Source organism: Oncorhynchus mykiss, chromosome 15 (assembly GCF_057628025.1).
Source record: "Oncorhynchus mykiss isolate SJ-2025 chromosome 15, ASM5762802v1, whole genome shotgun sequence".
Taxonomy (NCBI): Eukaryota; Metazoa; Chordata; class Actinopteri; order Salmoniformes; family Salmonidae; genus Oncorhynchus; species Oncorhynchus mykiss.
In genome coordinates, this window is record NC_143036.1 from 23793649 (window position 1) to 23811079 (window position 17431).

At 41.7% G+C, this 17431-nt stretch overlaps 2 protein-coding genes across 2 annotated transcripts; one reads left to right on the plus strand and one right to left on the minus strand.

Annotated features, from left to right (window-relative positions):
- Positions 1-868: 868 nt before the first annotated feature.
- Positions 869-7974, plus strand: ptchd3a (patched domain containing 3a). The gene is made up of 4 exons (XM_021562745.3): positions 869-1872; positions 2808-2929; positions 3057-3202; positions 4825-7974. Exons 1-4 carry the CDS (start codon positions 1138-1140, stop codon positions 6783-6785), a joined length of 2964 nt encoding a protein of 987 aa, XP_021418420.2. The 5' UTR covers positions 869-1137; the 3' UTR covers positions 6786-7974.
- A 256-nt stretch (positions 7975-8230) lies between these two features.
- Positions 8231-16853, minus strand: pks1 (polyketide synthase 1). Its single transcript, XM_021562748.3, has 6 exons — positions 16657-16853; positions 16411-16564; positions 16083-16243; positions 15010-15213; positions 14730-14911; positions 8231-14584 (listed from the first exon to the last, which is right to left on the minus strand). The coding sequence occupies exons 1-6, from the start codon at positions 16712-16714 to the stop codon at positions 9101-9103; spliced, it is 6243 nt and encodes a 2080-aa protein (XP_021418423.3). The 5' UTR covers positions 16715-16853; the 3' UTR covers positions 8231-9100.
- Positions 16854-17431: the final 578 nt, after the last annotated feature.

The following is a 17431-nucleotide window of genomic DNA, read 5'->3' on the forward strand; positions in this document are numbered from 1 at the left end:
ACGACTGACTATGTGTTATACTTTCATGTATCTTATTATATAATAACGTATTATTTAGTGGAATCTATTATAGATGACCTGTGGGTTTCTATTCAGTGATGGAAAGCACTTGTTATCCACAAGCAAACTATGCTTGCCCCAATGAATAGATTGCCAAATCACGTTGCTGGAAATAATTATTGGGCCTGCAAACTCCATTTCACCGTCATAATTGAATCACATACTTTGTAGCCATGAATGAGTTACTCTTCTCATTAATATTCCTGTTCAGAATGACCCTACCATCTTCCATGGCATTTGGCTGGGCTGAGAACAGACGCATCAAGATGCGCTGGCGCGGTGAGTATATTCTCCTTGATTTCTATTAGCGGCTGATGTCTTATGATAAAGCGTATATAGTAAAATATTATATATAACTGACATAACCTCTGAAACAGGGACATCTCTTGACTAAAGGCCTACTCATATAAATGACAAATTTGTCCTTGTCCCGAAAGGTTTGAGAAACAAAACATAGCATGTTCTTTTGCATATTCAAATAGTGAAACCGGATAAATTAATATACATAATTTATTAATTATGAGTGTCTAATCAATGTAATAAATCAGTGTATGAAGATTTAAGACTACATGCTATGTAGGCCAATATGTGTCCACTTTAGCTAGTTGTGATGAGGATGATAATGATAATGATGATGATAATAATAATAATTATTATGGTTAGTCCGACTCTAGTCTATCTAGGAATAGCCAACTTTAGCATGGTCATATGAATGTTATAATGAACTGGGAAATATTTTTTTCGATTCAAACAATTATTATTTTCTATGTAAAACTGGGTATCGTGTGAATTTCCCACCCTCAGGGACACTTTTATGAGCTCCCAAGAGTGGTCGCTCTAGGCTGATTTCACAGTGCTTTCATAGGCTAGTGCGTCAGAAAATGCTAATGTCCGAATGTATTATGAATTCAAGCCTCTGGTAAAAAATGAACTTTTCGTCGGGAATAAAGTTTGAATAGGCTAAAATCAGCTATTGGAAACCAAAACTGAAGTCGCGTCTTGTTGGGAGTGTAATTCATCCTTATGTCAAACAAGACATCAAACTAATAAGTTTTGCCTCTTTTCTCCCTCTCCAAAATGCCGGTATTTAATATGGCTGGGTGTCGGACAGACTGCGTTGAGAAGCCATTCTCCATTGGATTTCAGAAATTCGGCCGTTTCGTGGGAAGGCATCCTTGGTGGTTCTTTATCTGCCCCCTGGTCATCTCTACAGCGCTCGGGACTGGGTTTTATTTTCTTGAGGACATGGAGGCCAACAACATCGAGGACCAATTTACACCAGTAAACGGACCCGCAAAACTTGAGAGAAAATTTGTAGAAGAGAACTTTCCGCTGAATAACTCGGTGTATTCAAACCAGAGACTGTACACCATGGGGGAATTTGCATCCTTCATAGCGGTCTCAAGAGATCCCAACATCTTCACCAATGGAGCCATCAAAGAAATATTAAGTTTAGACAAGAAGGTCCGGGAAATAAAACTTTCGAGAGGTCATGAACAGCTTACATATGAAGGACTTTGCGCCAGAAAATCCAATAAATGTATTCCCAATAAAATATTAGATATCATGAATCATTATGGTAGCAACATTGACCAGACTGAACTCACCTTTCCATTTTTCCGTTTTGGATTCACAACAATATTTCTAGGATATTCTGTCGGTGGAGTTAATGTAAGCTTAACAGTCATAAAGAGTGCTAAAGCAATACGACTTTTTTATTGTCTGAAAGAAGGTAACCGCTCTACAACAGATCTGTGGCTAAACGAATTCCTCAAGGTTTTCCCCTCCAACCAGTCACTGAATTTCATCACGGTAAGTAGACCTAGGCCATATAGCAATGTAGCCAAACATGGATTTAACACATATTGTAGAACGTATTTATTTATTGGCGGAATGTTGACTCTTTTTTTACCTCCTATATCTACCTCCTAATTAGTATGTCTTCGTTTTTATAGAAATAAAATGTCTAACATGAGATTGTGCACCATTTGTAAGATATGCATCCCCATCGCATAGTCTTTCACACAGATTAACACATGGGACAGACTTTACACATCAACGAACAAAAACGCATTTGTTTTGTGGAATCTTTCCTCTTGAGTTAAAATGATCCTGCACCAGAATTACTCCACCGTATGATGACGAGTACCTCCAAAACTGACACAGATTAGTCTGCTTGTGGCTCGTTTAGAGGGGTGTGCTGAGAGAATTCTGTGGGCCATGAAGCATGACTAATCGCACACTGAATAGCTGTTATCTTTGTCTTTGAACTGCTTGCACACAAGCGGTCTCTATTGCATGATTGTGGCTCATTCAGCACGGCCAAGTCTTACATAAATCAATAGCCATTGTTATTCCTTCACTTGGATGAGTCTCTTGGCAGCAGGCCAGAGATGAGAGAAGATGGTAGGGAGATCCGCCAGTTCACTTGCTGGAGAGAGCAAGCTAGTGCAGCGTCTATTGACACGTAGTGTATACTGTTATTGAGTGCATTGCTTTTCAGAGGCTTACTATACTATACTGTATTGTATGTGTATGGAAGAGTAATCCTATGGCACGGGTTTTTGTCTTTGGTCAAGTGTGTGTGTGTGTGTGTGTGTGTGTGTGTGTGTGTGTGTGTGTGTGTGTGTTCTTGTGTGTGTGTGTTCTTGTGTGTGTGTGTGTCTGTGTCTGTGTGTGTGCGTTTGGATGGGAAGGTTGACAGCATAAATGATGACATGCCCTAATTTTGCATTTCATCTTCCCAGGTTACACATTCTACATCACTGTCTAGGCAGGTGGAATTCGAGGCCAACACCAGGGACGTTATCCCCTTGTTTTCCATCACATATGTTATCGCCATAGTCTTTTCCATTGTGTCTTGCTTAAGGTATGTATGTGATATATACATACAACACACAGCAAACCTATTATGGCGTTCATCAATGACTGACCTTTGGGATTCTTTGGTTCACATAGGCCCAAGGTCTGACCGGTATGTTGTTGTTTTTCAACAGGTTTGATTGTGTGAGGAACAAGGTATGGGTGGCCACCTTTGGAGTATTATCTGCAGGGCTAGCGGTGCTGTCTGCCTTCGGGATGATGCTGCATATTGGAGTGCCTTTTGTAATGACTGTGGCTAACTCCCCCTTCTTGATATTGGGTAAGGAGCTATGGATACTTTTCATATTGTTTTGTTCAAATCCTGGGTGCATGACTCTTAAGTCGGGTTGGATAAAAGCGTCAACTAAATGGAAGATATAATAAAACTGAACAAAAATACGAACGCCACATGCAACAATTTCAAAGAGTTAATTTCAAAGAGCAATCAGCATATGAGGAAATCATGCAATTAAAATAAATTCATTAGGCCCTAACCTACAGATTTCACATGACTGGGAATACAGATATGCATCTGTTGGTCACAGATGCCTTAAAAAAGAGGTAGTAACGTGGATCAGAAAACCAGTCGGTATCTGGTGTGACCACCATTTGCCTCATACAGCGCGACACATCTCCTTCGCATATAGTTGATCAGGCTGTTGATTGTGGCCTGTGGAATGTTGTCCCACTCATCAATGGCTGTGCGAAGTCGCTGGATATTGGCGGAAACTGGAACACGCTGTACACATCGATCCAGAGCATCCCTAACATGCTTAATGGGTGGTATATCTGGTAAGGACGCAGGCCAAGGAAAAACTGGGACATTTCCAGCTTCCAGGAATTGTGCATAGATCTTTGCGTCATGGGGCCGTGCATTATCATGCTGAAACATGAGGTAATGGCGTCGAATGAATGGCACAACAATGAGCCTCAGGATCTCATCACGGTATTTCTGTGCATTCAAATTGCCATTGATAAAATGCAATTGTTTGTTGTTCTTAGCTTATGCCTGCCCATACCATAACCCCACTGCCATCATTCGCCACTCTGTTCACAACGTTGACATCAGAAAACGCTCGCCCACACGACACCAGTCTGCCATCTGCCCGGTACAGTTACAGGTACAGAAACCGGGATTCATCCATGAAGAGCACACTTCTCCAGCGTGCCAGTGGCCATCGAAGGTGAGCATTTGCCCACTGAAGTCAGTTGTGATGCCAAACTGCAGTCAGGTCAAGACCCTGGTGAGGACGACGAGCATGCATACGAGCTTCCCTGAGACGGTTTCTGACAGTTTGTGCAGAAATGATTTGGTTGTGCAAACCCACAATTTCTTCAGCTATCTGGGTGGCTGGTCACAGATGATCCCGCAGGTAAAGAAGCCGGATGTCCTGAGCTGGCGTGGTAACACATGGTCTGCGGTTGTGAGGCAAGGAGTGAGGACGTACTGCCAAATTTTCTAAAACGACATGGGCGGTGGCTTAAGTAAAAAAATTAACATTTAATTCCCTGGCAACAGCTCTGGTGGACATTCTTTCAATCAGCATACCAATTACACGAGACATCTGTGGCATTGTGTTGTGTGACAAAACTGCACATTTTAGAGTGGCCTTTTATTGTCCCCAGCACAAGGTGCATCTGTGTATTGATCATGCTGTTTAATCAGCTTGTTGATATGCCACACGTGTCAGGTGGATGGATTATCTTGGAGAAATGCTCACTAACAGGGATGTAAACAAATGTGTGCACCAAATTTTTGAGAAATAAGCTTTAAGTGCATATGGAACATTTCTGTGATATTTTATTTCAGCTCATGAAACATGGGACCAACACTTTATATGTTGCATTTCTATTTTTATTCAGTATATATTATATTTTGTATATGTTATATTTCCTCTGCAGGTATTGGTGTTGATGACATGTTCATCCTCATATCCTGCTGGCAGCAGACCAACGTTCACGCCCGGGTGGAAGACCGCTTAGCAGATACATACAAGGAGGCAGCCATTTCCATTACCATCACCACCCTGACGGATGTGTTAGCGTTCTACATCGGGCTCATGACTCCATTCCGCTCTGTGCAATCCTTCTGCCTGTACACCAGCACGGCCATCTTGTTTTGCTTTCTTTACAGCATCACCTTCTTTGGGGCGTTCCTCGTACTGAATGGGAGGCGTGAGAACAGCAACAAGCACTGGCTGACGTGCAAGGAGGTCCCAGAGGATTGCCCCGTGGGTCGCTCAAAATGGTACGACCTGTGCTGTGTGGGAGGAGCTTACGACCGCCATACTGGAGCAGAGGAAGTACAGCCCATGAATCACTTTTTTAAGAAGCACTACGGCCCTTTTCTGGTAAAGCCCTGGACCAAGGTGTGCGTGATCCTGCTCTATTCAGTGTATTTGTCCATCAGCATTTATGGATGCTTCCAGATACAGGAGGGTATTGACCTTCGCAATTTAGCTGCTGATGATTCATATGTGAATAGGTATTATGATGATGAAAAAGCCTACTTTTATGAGTATGGGCCAAATATCATGGTAATCATAAGGGGTGAATTTGCATACTGGGAGGAAAAGAATATGTTGGATCTTGAATCTTGTGTAGAGGACTTCAAAAACCTGTCCTTTATTGAGAAAGATATCTTTACATCCTGGCTGAAATCGTATAAATATTATGGGTACCATACAAATCTGAATTTGAGTGTTGAAAATGTTTTCAAGACAAACCTAAGTTCGTTTCTGAGATCCTACTCTGACTTCAAGCAAGATGTAAATTTCACAAATAATTCCATCCGTGCCTCACGCTTCTTCATCCAGACTGTCAATATCACTACTGCCATTGATGAAATGAACATGTTAAACAATCTGCGAGATACTGCTAGGAGATGCTCTGTCCCTCTACTGGTATACCACCCTGTCTTTATATACCATGATCAGTACGCTGTCATAGTGAGTAACACCGTTCAGAATATCTCCGTCACCACAGCAGTCATGTTATTGATCTCCCTCCTACTGATTCCAAACCCTCTCTGTTGTCTGTGGGTGACGTTCTCCATCGCTTCTGTCATTGTGGGCGTTACTGGTTTCATGGCATTGTGGGATGTTAATTTAGACACCATATCCATGATCATTCTTGTTGTCTGCATTGGATTCTCCGTGGACTTCTCCGCACACATTTCCTATGCCTTTGTTTCCAATAAGAAGCCAACTGCAAATGAGAAAGCCGTGGAAGCGCTGTTCCATTTGGGCTATCCCATACTTCAGGGTGCTTTGTCAACCATACTGGGCGTGATAGTGCTGTCTGCTTCCAAGAACTACATCTTCAGAACCTTCTTCAAGATCATGTTCCTTGTCATCTTTTTTGGACTGTTCCATGGCATAACTTTTATCCCTGTCTTTTTGACATTCTTTGACTTTTTCAGCAGCAACTCAGGCAATGTCAGCCCTCAGGAGAAAAGGGCGCTGGAAAACGAAGCCATGACCAACTGCCAGCTCAAAAACATCCAAGAGAAAGCCATTGATCACGACAAGCAAATCTATGACAATCACACCTTCCTGCCAGACAATCAACAATTATTCCCAACACAGGCCTGTCCCTCAGTCTGGACACTGACTGTCAACACCCATCCCACCCAAAGTGGTCAGATGTGCATGGCAAGCACAGTTCCCATGTTCAGAGTTGATAGTCAAACATATGAAGTTCAGATGTACACAGCTAGTAATGACGCTGTCACGGTCAATTGCAACCAAAATCTGGGGGCTGGTGAACATCATTGTGTGATTGGAAATAACCAACCACCAGTTTCGCAGGAGTGTAATGCCCCGTTTATCAATTGCTCTGATTCTGCAGATCCTGTTCCTTGAACACCCCACTGTGTGATAAAGCATGTGTTGTTGTTTCATGCAGCGTATCTTACAAATGAGGTTTATGTCAATCGTAAAGCCCTAATCACAATGTTGTATGGTTTAAACCTTTTTGACTGGATTTTTGTTGATGACACTCAAACATATAAGCTTCAAGTGGCCATCATGTAAAATATATCCATACAATTGCTTAACTGTTAAAGTTCTACAAAACACATTATTTAACTTCGCAGCAAGGCATCAGTGTTGATGGGTTACTATATATGTGGCATTGTTGATGGATTACTATATATGTGGCATTGTTGATGGGTTACTATATATGTGGCATTGTTGATGGATTACTATATATGTGGCATTGTTGATGGATTACTATATATGTGGCATTGTTGATGGATTACTATATATGTGGCATTGTTGATGGATTACTATATATGTGGCATTGTTGATGGGTTACTATATATGTGGCATTGTTGATGGATTACTATATATGTGGCATTGTTGATGGATTACTATATATGTGGCATTGTTGATGGATTACTATATATGTGGCATTGTTGATGGGTTTTAAAACCACCATATTCATGTTTTGTATTTGATGAATCCCAAGCTTTACTGATACATTAGAATAGTGTTCATGATCTGTACAATTTGAGATTGTGTACTATTACCAATATATTTGTATAAAATGAAATTGATTTAACTTTCTGCTCTCGATGTCTTTAAAGGATATAGAGTGTTAAAATAACTACAATAGCACTTCCTAGAAACATTATCAGTTCTGTTGGGTTTGCAATTGATAATTAATATTTTAATCTATTAATTATTGATACTGTTAAAACACATACCATACTATGTATTGAAACCTAATAAAACAGCATTTACTCATTTTCACATGTATTCAATTTATAATTTTAAAATAAATGATGTTGTCCTTGCTTACCCTTGGTTTAGGTAGTTGATTTCTACAGGTGATGTTTGTAAACCACAAGGTGGCAATGTGAATACATGAAGTGAAGAAAACGTGTGCTGATATCTAATTGTTTGATATTTGTTTTGTTCACCATGTAATTTATTACCTAGGAGTTTATATTCTGACCTCATAATACTCAATGGCTTCTGTAACACCTCTTGTAAACAACATTTGTGGAGTACTATACTATGCATTTGAAATAAAAATCATCTCACTTGCATTCAGACTATTTCCAATAAACCATGTCCTTTACGGATATTCCTCTGCACTTTTTTTTTGTCTCAAATGACAAAATGTGAGTACTTCCTTTAATGTTCTACTTATTCTGTGGGTTTTGCATACTTGCTAACGCCTCTGTTTGGAAGAATGACAATGTCACAGAACTTTTAATCATTTATGCAGCAAGGTTTACAGCTAAAGACTGAAAGCAGCTGCAAAATGAGCTTAATGGTCTAAAATTAAAAGAAAACAGGAGCAGACTGAAAATGTGCCTTTATTCTTGGTAATATAGTATAATATAGTTGACAAAACCTCAGGCTTTGATTATGTCACTGGATAATTCAATGAGCTTTTCGTATCAATGGAGTAGGGGTATTTTTGCAACTTAGACTTTAAGCCACACTCAACAAAACTCTAAACCTCCATTTCACAAAATGTTAACATGCAATGTTAACAAACAGAAATTGTTGCTAATTTAAAAATAAAAAAAAATCGGAAATATCACATTTACATAAGTATTCAGACCCTTTACTCAGTACTATATTGAAGCACTTTTGGTAGCTATTACAAACTTGGCACCCCTGTATTTGGGGAGTGAACCTTTGCCCCAATCTGAGGTCCTGAGCGCTCTGGAGCAGGTTTTCATCAAGGATCTCTCTGTACTTTGCTCCATTCATCTTTGGCTCGATCCTGCCTTTCCAAATCATGTCCAATCAATTGAATTTACCACAGGTGGACTCAATCAAGTTGTAGAAACATCTCAAGGATGATCAAGGGAAACAGGATGCACCTGAACTCAATTTCGAATCTCATAGCAAAGAGGCTGAAATCCTATGTAAATAAGGTTTAACTGTTTTTTATTTGTAACAAATTTGCAAAAATTGAATTTCTTATTATGGGGTTTTGTGTGTAGATGGACGAGGGGAAAAAACAATTTAATCAATTTTAGAATAAGGCTGTAACGTCACAACATGTGGAGGAAGTCAAAGGGTCTGAATACTTTCTGAAGGCACTGTAGCATCCTTTAAAATAAACTGAACATTTACCAATACAAATTATATTAGACAGTGTTATAATCCAAAACCCTCAGTAAAATATTTCAATGTTGCTAGTACACATTGCTGTTTTACCCACTCTCTTTCAGAAGTGTTACCAATGTAGACAGTGTGGTGTTTGGATCCAGTAGTTTAACCAGGGGAACATTCACACCTCTCTCTTGGAAGATGTAATTCTGCAGAGTCATAGCCAACATTGAGTCAATACCCAGTGCATACAGGGCAGTGTCGTCATTTACCTCATCTATGCTAACACTGGTGATCTCACTTAGCATAGCCCTGACATTCTCATGTGCTGTGGAAAGCTGTTGGACAATGGGTTCTGTCATGTTGGTGTTCTCAAGTTCTTGCTCGACCAAAGCTGTCAGCCTGCCTCTGAGAGATGCGTTTTGGGAGAGAACGTGGTTGCTCAGATTTCTGAAGTTGAATTTGCAAATGACTTGCTGTGGATTGTTCATCAACAAACACTTTTCAAGGGCCTCATGGACTTCTGACACCTCCATTATCATCATGCCCTTTGCCTCGAGAAACCTTTGGAAATTGTCTCTGTTCAACAAGAGACCGAGGTTCAAAGGCCCCCAGTTGATGGACTGTCCAGCAAGCCCAAGGTTTCGCCGATAATGAGAGAAAGTGTCCAGGAACGAATTGGCTGCTGCATAGTTAGACTGCGAAGCATTGCCAATGAACGAAGAGATGGAAGAGTAGCACACAAAGTAATCCAATTTGTTGTGCTGTGTTGCATAGTGAAGATTCAATGCCCCATTCACTTTGGGTCGAAGAACTTCATTGAAGTGTGATCGGTCAAGGGTTTCGATCAAAGCATCATGCAACACAGCTGCACTGTGAAACACTCCTTTGATTGGACAGGAGGGAAACATTTGTACAATTGCTGTGATTGCATTCACAACCTGCCCTGACACTGACACGTCACATTGGACACTCATGATAGACACCCCACATCTCCTCTGGAGAGTGTCCATCTCCAACTGCATCTCAGCTGACATAGGACTTCTGGAGAGGGTTGCAATGCATCCACCACCCCTGTGAGCAATGAACTTCACAGTCTCGAGTCCCAAACCCGAGAGCCCTCCGGTCACAATGTACACACAACTCTTCTTAAAGAGCTGCCGTGGTCTCATTAGCAAAGGGATATCAGATAGTGTATTTTCTGAATCCGCATGACCCAAAACTACTTGAGACACAGCCTTAGCTCTGAAGTAGGACTCACAGTGCACAGTGGGCTGAGGATCTCTTGTGTCTGTCGATTGAAAGGTAATGGTTTGCAGAGATTGCGATACACCATCCAAATGTAATGACCTCAGCCAATTGTGGATCTTTGTTTTCTGTGCCTTTATATTGGCTCTCTGGAAAACATTTGACACGTAAAGTGTTTGGATGTGTGTATGTTCACTCTCATGTGCAAAAATGTTTGCTGAGGATGACACCTGGTTGTCACAGACTACAACAATATGCTTTGCTGTGGCTCCACTGCTTATTCTTACCACTACAGATGGATCAAAGGGAGGCAATACAACAAATGTATTACACTGATCAATGTTCAGGAGTTGTCCACTAAACTGGGGCAGAACGATGGCATTCCATCCTGATTTGTTTGCCGTTTGGGTTAAGACCTTCAGCAGAACAGAGTCAGGTACAGAGGAGATGATGGCCAACCTTCTCTGTTGTTTGACTCTGGGTAACGCTTTGTACAAGATTTCCCATGCCAGCAAAAAGTAGGACACACATGGAGCCTCCTTCAGAAATGGGAGCCTCTTCGGGTTGTAGCATGCTGCTTCAGGAATCACAACCTTAGAAGATGCAGCAATAGGATAACATGAAACTACATGCTCTCCCACTTTCAGTTTGCTCACACCTTTCCCTACAGCTGTGACAGTGCCACTGAAGTCAAGGGCCAAAAGCTGGTGGTTCTGAGAAGCATGTTTGTTCCAGTACATTGTCTGGCCAAAGTTCAGATCAGAGACGCTGACAGAAAAATAGTCTGAGGAATGAACACAAATCTCACTGAGCTGAATCTCAACTGATTTCTCCTGGATGTGGTTATCCTTTACATCACAAGGCATGGCAGACAAGCTAGTCATTCTGTATGGATCAGCAGTCTGAAGGATGAACTGCCCAGAACTCAAAGAGTAGACAGTTCCCTCAGAGCTGGCAATCCCTTTTATGGGCGTACGGACTATCACTGTTGAATATATCTGGCCCCTGCTAATCATGACCTCTGGGTGTTTGCTGGTGTTAATCACATGAACCAATGCCTGAATGTCTTCACTTGACACAGAAGCAAGGTCAATCAGCTGAAAGGAGAGGCCTGGTATCTCAGCAGCACAGGCTCTTGTCATGCCGGACAGGACAAAACCAGGACTGACATGGTCTACGGTCGTCTCTGCTGAACGGTAGGTTATGACTCGGATTGTGCAGGAACACTCGTTTTCTTTCAAGGCAAGAACAATCTGACGATAATGCTCACAGCAGTCAACCAAGCATTCCAATGCCATCTCAGTCGACAGATGACTGAGGTCTTGTACACCCCACATGAACAGTACCTCCTGTGAATCTACACCAGCATCACCTTGAAGAGAGTGAGACACTAAGTCTCGAACTTGTGGGTTGGTTCCAAACTCTCTGTTCAAGACAAAAAATGATGTTTGGTGTAGGTATGGCCTCAATGCTGTGCCAACTCCCAGGATGTCCTCAAAGATCAAGGCTTTGGGTTTACGGCTTACATGGGTATTGTCAGTGATGGTGAAAAGTTCATTGTGAAAGAAGAATGACTCTGCAACATGTGAACAATTTCCTAAAAACGAGATCCTCACATGCTTTAGTTCCACTAAAACATGTCCGTCTTTATTGGAAAAGCAACCACAAACATCTAAGTAGTCTGAGGTTTCTTGAATTGCTCTCAGATACATAATCATGTCCTCCTGCAGAGGTGCTGCTATTACCACACTGCCAATGGCAGATGGGAAAACCGGCCTGGTGGTCAGTCCTCCAACAGCTACCATAGCAGTCATTTGCAGAAAATAGTCCAACACCACAGGGTGAAGGAAGTACTCATGAAGCTGTTTCAGCACCTCACCCGAGACCTTAATTGCTGACACCGCCTCCTTGAATTCATCGCCGAAATGTACATCATCCAGCTGTCTGAAAATAGGACCATACTCGAAACCTGCACGGGAGAGGAATGAATAGATCTCTTCCCCCTTTACCACGGATTTGCACCTTTTGAAAATGACATCCGGGCAAATGGTTTGTTCCTCAACCAATGTTCGCCCACTTCGACAACAAATGGTGCCTGATGCGTGTGTTGCTGAGGGAGACTGTATCTTAAACATGGTCTCATTCTCGGTTGCCTCCAGTACCACTTTCAAATGCTGAGAGTTTGTGCTGAGTGTAAACAAGCTCTGAAAAGTTACACTCAGCTGCATCGAGCAAATCGGCATCTTTGGTCTTGAACTTGCCATTATTGAGGCAAAAGCCAGTTCAACATACAATGCACCTGGAGCAATGGCAACACCATTGTTTTTGTGCTCCCAGAGATATGCTGCAGTATCTGATGAAAGATTGCATTTGTGCTCTTTGCTCTCATGCTTTGTCTGAGATATCAGTGGGTGTTGAGAGGAAGCTGTTTTTTCATTTCCTTGTCTTACAGCCTCAAAATATACCTCTTTTGTCAGATTATCAAACTGATATCTTGGAAGAGGTGTTGGTGATGCCTCACAGCCTTCGTAGAACTTGTCCCAGTCTACATGGACCCCCTGTTCAAACACTTTGGACACAGTGGTCAGCATTGTCTCATGATCTTTTTCTGGCTGCACTGAGGACAGAACTATAGTGTCATTTCCCAGAGTCTCCTGGATGTACCTTTGTAGAGCCCTTCTAGGGCCTATTTCCACAAAGACCACATTCTTCTGGTCTTTGGTCGCTGCTTTCATTGTATGCTCGAATGAAACTGGCTCTCGGATATTCCTAGCCCAATATCTCCCTGTGCTAAAGTCTCCATGGGTGTACATGTCTCCAGTCACTGTTGAGAAAAGCTCACAATCCATTTTGTTCGCTGTCAAAAAACCAATACTTTCCTCAATATGGTCCACTATGGGATCCATCATATGGCTGTGGTATGCAGCAGGTACATCCAGTACACGGAGGAACAGATTCTTTCCTCTAAACAAAGCTGTCAGCTTTTGATGGATATTGTCTATAGCGTCTGCATCACCTGAGAGGGCGCAGGACTGTGGGCTGTTGAAAGCAGCCAGGCAAACCTTCCCAGAGTAGATTGGAAGGATTTTCAGGACCTCTGACACAACCATGTTACTGACCACAAGCATTTTCCCTCCTGTTACCTTACTCTGCAGAGTACTGCGGAAATAGATCACCTTCACTGCATCCTCAAGGGACAACAGACCAGAGCAGTGGGCAGCAGCAACCTCTCCAACAGAGTGGCCAAGAATTGCATCTGGTTTGATGCCCCAGTGCTTGAAGAGACTGGCAATGCCAACCTGAATGGCAAAGAGGAGGGGCTGAACAACATCTGGCTTGGTATAATCATCATTGTCAAAATCGTTTGCTATCTTTTGTGAGATGCCAGTACTTTTGTAATTCTGGAAGAGATTCTCAACCTCTCTGACCTTTTCTCTGAACACTGGCTCCTCTTTCAGAAGCTGCATACACATTCCCCTGTAGGTCACTCCATTCCCACAGAACACAAAAATCAACCTGTTATCTGACCTTGATGGCTCAAGCTTCCTGTTCATCGCACACTGCAGTTGATTCTCTAAGTCGGGGACAGAGGACGTCATAAATGCTTTCCTGTATTTGTGTCTCAAATGGCTCCTCCTACATGCTGAGGTAAACATCAAAGTGAGTATGTCAGTTTGCTTATCTCTGCTAAGTCTTTGATATGTGTCTGTGATAGACATTGCCAATGAGTTCTCAGAGGCTGCAGACAAAACAAACAACTTGGGACTGTCATAAGTAGTCAATCTGGTGTTGTTGCCTTGCACATACTCCTTCACTATCGCATGAGCATTTGTCCCTCCAAACCCAAAGCTATTAATGCCAGCTAGCCTTGCCATGGGCTCTGTTTTTTCCCACTTCTCTGCTTTGATCGGAACTCTTACATTGAGAGCTTTGGCATCGATACTGGCACTATCCTCAGAGTAGAACAGTGAAGGGACAATGATTTCATGCTTCATCATTAGGAGTACCTTGATTAGACCTGCCACTCCAGCTGCAGATTCTGTGTGTCCAATGTTGCCTTTCACAGAGCCGATGCAGAGTGTTTCTGAACCTGGAGGTCTGGCTTTGGCAATGACTTTGGAGATGCTGCCTGCTTCTATGGGATCCCCCACTGGAGTTCCAGTCCCATGAGCCTCTATGTACTGGACAGATGACAGGTCAGACTCTGCCGAGTAGATTCTGTGTAGTAGCTCTACCTGCTGGACCATGGATGGCTTGGTGATTGGAGTGACAGTGTGACCATCTTGGTTTACTGCAGTTCTTCTTACTATGCCCCATACCTTGTCAAAGTCCCTCAGAGCCTGTTCAAGGATACATTTGGGTACCATTAGCTGTAATGTTACAATTTATTTATGGTACAAAATAGAACTTTGTGATTTATGTGGTTCAAAATTAAACAACTTCAAATTTGTTCAATTTAAAACATAGTAAACATTATACTCTTACGTTTTTCAGTGGCTTCAGCAGAATAATCCCGCAGCCCTCTCCTCTGCCATAGCCATCTGCTCTGCTGGAGAAAGGTTTGCTGGTGCCTTCAGGTGAAATCATCTTTGCCTTGCTGAGAGCGACAAAGACTCGCGGCTCTATGATACAGCTTACACCGCCACAGAGAGCCATTTCACAGTCTCCTGAGTAAAGCAGATTGAATAACAGTTAAGTGGTAATAATATGATTGAAATATGCCAAAAAAATGATACGTCTTTCTGTTAATTATGAATAGAACTACCTTGCTTGATGGCCTGGCAGGCAGAATGGAGAGCCACCAAGGAGGAGGAACATGCACTGTCTATGGCAAACGAGGGACCAGTGAGATTGAAGATGAAGGATATCCTGTTGGCCGCCACGCTCATAGCCGTCCCTGTGCCATTGTAGTGGGTTATGGTGCTGGGTCTGTTGTTCAGGAGGGTCTCATAGTCCCTGTTCATGAGACCTGTGAGAACACATCCATTGCAGAGTGTTATTCACTGTCCTCCCACTTTATATTGTGTCACTGCAATTAAGTGTGCTTGCTGAAGACAAAGCAGAACTGTAGAGTTCTTACATACTTATAATTATTTGACGTCTTCCGCCCACTCAAAAGTTTAAAAGATTTTAGCTATAAACACGAAATCAACTTCCAAATGCCCAGACTGCCAACTTAGATGGCTTTTTGGTAGCATTTATACTTTTTGTACTATAACAATATGCTGGTTGCAATATAATAATATTTAAATGAGCTCCCAATGCATTTCAATGGAAAAATAAGCCCATTGACTGTTTAAGTTATCAACTCCAAATTAACATTGAGATGTTCAGACTGACCCTACTTAGACTGATTGCCAAAAGGTTTTTGATACTATATATACTATTTGAACTATAACCATTTAAAATGTGTATAATTTAAGGTGGGTTTGAATGAGAACCATAGAAATACTGCACAGAAGTAGATAATCAAAATGGTCCTGCTCCTTTTGGCCAATTAGCTACAAGACCATTGAAACATTGAGACTTGCCTAACTTCAAATCCTTACATTTTTTTCCCAGCAACTATAAATAAATACACATCCATTAAATAACTCGCCAACAGTAAGTCTTGAAACGTTCAAGCTAGTGATACCCAAACCAACTTTCACATGTTCAGGCTATCCTATCTTATCCAATCAATCAATCTACCAACATTTTCCAACTACCATTACTACTGCAGTCACTACCACAGTTTATTTCACAACCATAAAAACTTTAAAACAAGCTAGCAAGCATAACATTTTCTTCAGGATATGTACTTTTTTTTTGTGACCAATTTTTTGACATTATGGTTACCTATGTAAACACCTGTTCTGGTCCCACTGACTTTCTCCATTGGCATTCCAGCATCCTCTAATGCCCTGTATGTACACTGGAGTAGGAGCTTGTGCTGAGGGTCCATGAAATCCGTTTCAGCCTCAGTGATGCCAAAGAACTTGTGATCAAACTCATTAAACCTGGCAGATAAACAAGATTCCCATTACAGAGTTCTACTTTACCTTACCATTAAGACGAGTCTTAATGTAAAATATAACAAACACTTTGAAAGTTCAATTTTTCAATATTATTCATGCAACTTCACAACATTTCAAGTGAATAGAGCAAGAATGTCTTAATATCTTACCCATCTATAAGAGCAGCTTTGGTTGTTTGCGTCTTCCCAGGTTTGCTATCATCAGGATCATACCAATAAGTGCTGTCAAACCTCTCGTCTGGAATGTCTACTACACAGTTCCTCCCTTCCAATAGAACCTTCCAGAAATTGTCAAGCCCCTCACCTAAAACAAAAGGGAAAAATTCAGCATCACTCTGGCTTGTGTTATCTTTAGACATACGAAATGTATCAACTCCTTATCTGATCCATTCTTACCTCCTGGGAAATTGCATCCTATCCCAACTATGGCAATTTCGTCTTTGTTGTCCTCCATCTTTGCACCTCATTACAAACAACCTTTGACAAAATGTAAAATCATGTGACCTTGAGAACAGTCTTTCATGCGTTTGACCTATCCAAAGACTGTGATGAATGGAGGATGCTGTTTCAAAGTCCCTCAAAGTTTTGTCGAAAGCACATTTTTTGCAAAACAGTCTTTACTGGCAGCTGAACCATTCCTGTTGGAGCGGTGTTTGTCCTCTTGCCACAGCTTTCATATTCTACCCCTGGTCCTCTTTATAAATCAACTAACGTCTCACTGATCAGTCAGATGCATCAAGACAAAGGGAGCAGGGGCTCCAACAATAGATTGATTTGTTAGAGAAGCTTTTGAGCAATTTTTAATTAGGGTAGTTTGAAACAGAAGTCACTAATTGCAGGCTTGAGATGAGGTTAAGTTGTTCAGGTGCATACAATGGATGCTTATGTTCTCTTCTGTTGCCCAGACTTTTTTATTGAAATCTCTTTGTTCAGTTATCATTATTACAAAACCTAGACAGACTACACGGATAAAATAGATGTGGTGACTAAAACGGTTCCATCGTCGTCTATAGAATATCAGACCAATTGCATCTAACGAGGGGAAGGAGAGCTAGGCTTCTCCCTCAAGGGGAACCAATACTAAGATGACTACATTGACAGGAAATGATGGGAGACATCCAAGACCGTTTTCTGTGATTGAGGGTAATTTGGCTAACAGAAAGAGTGCAGT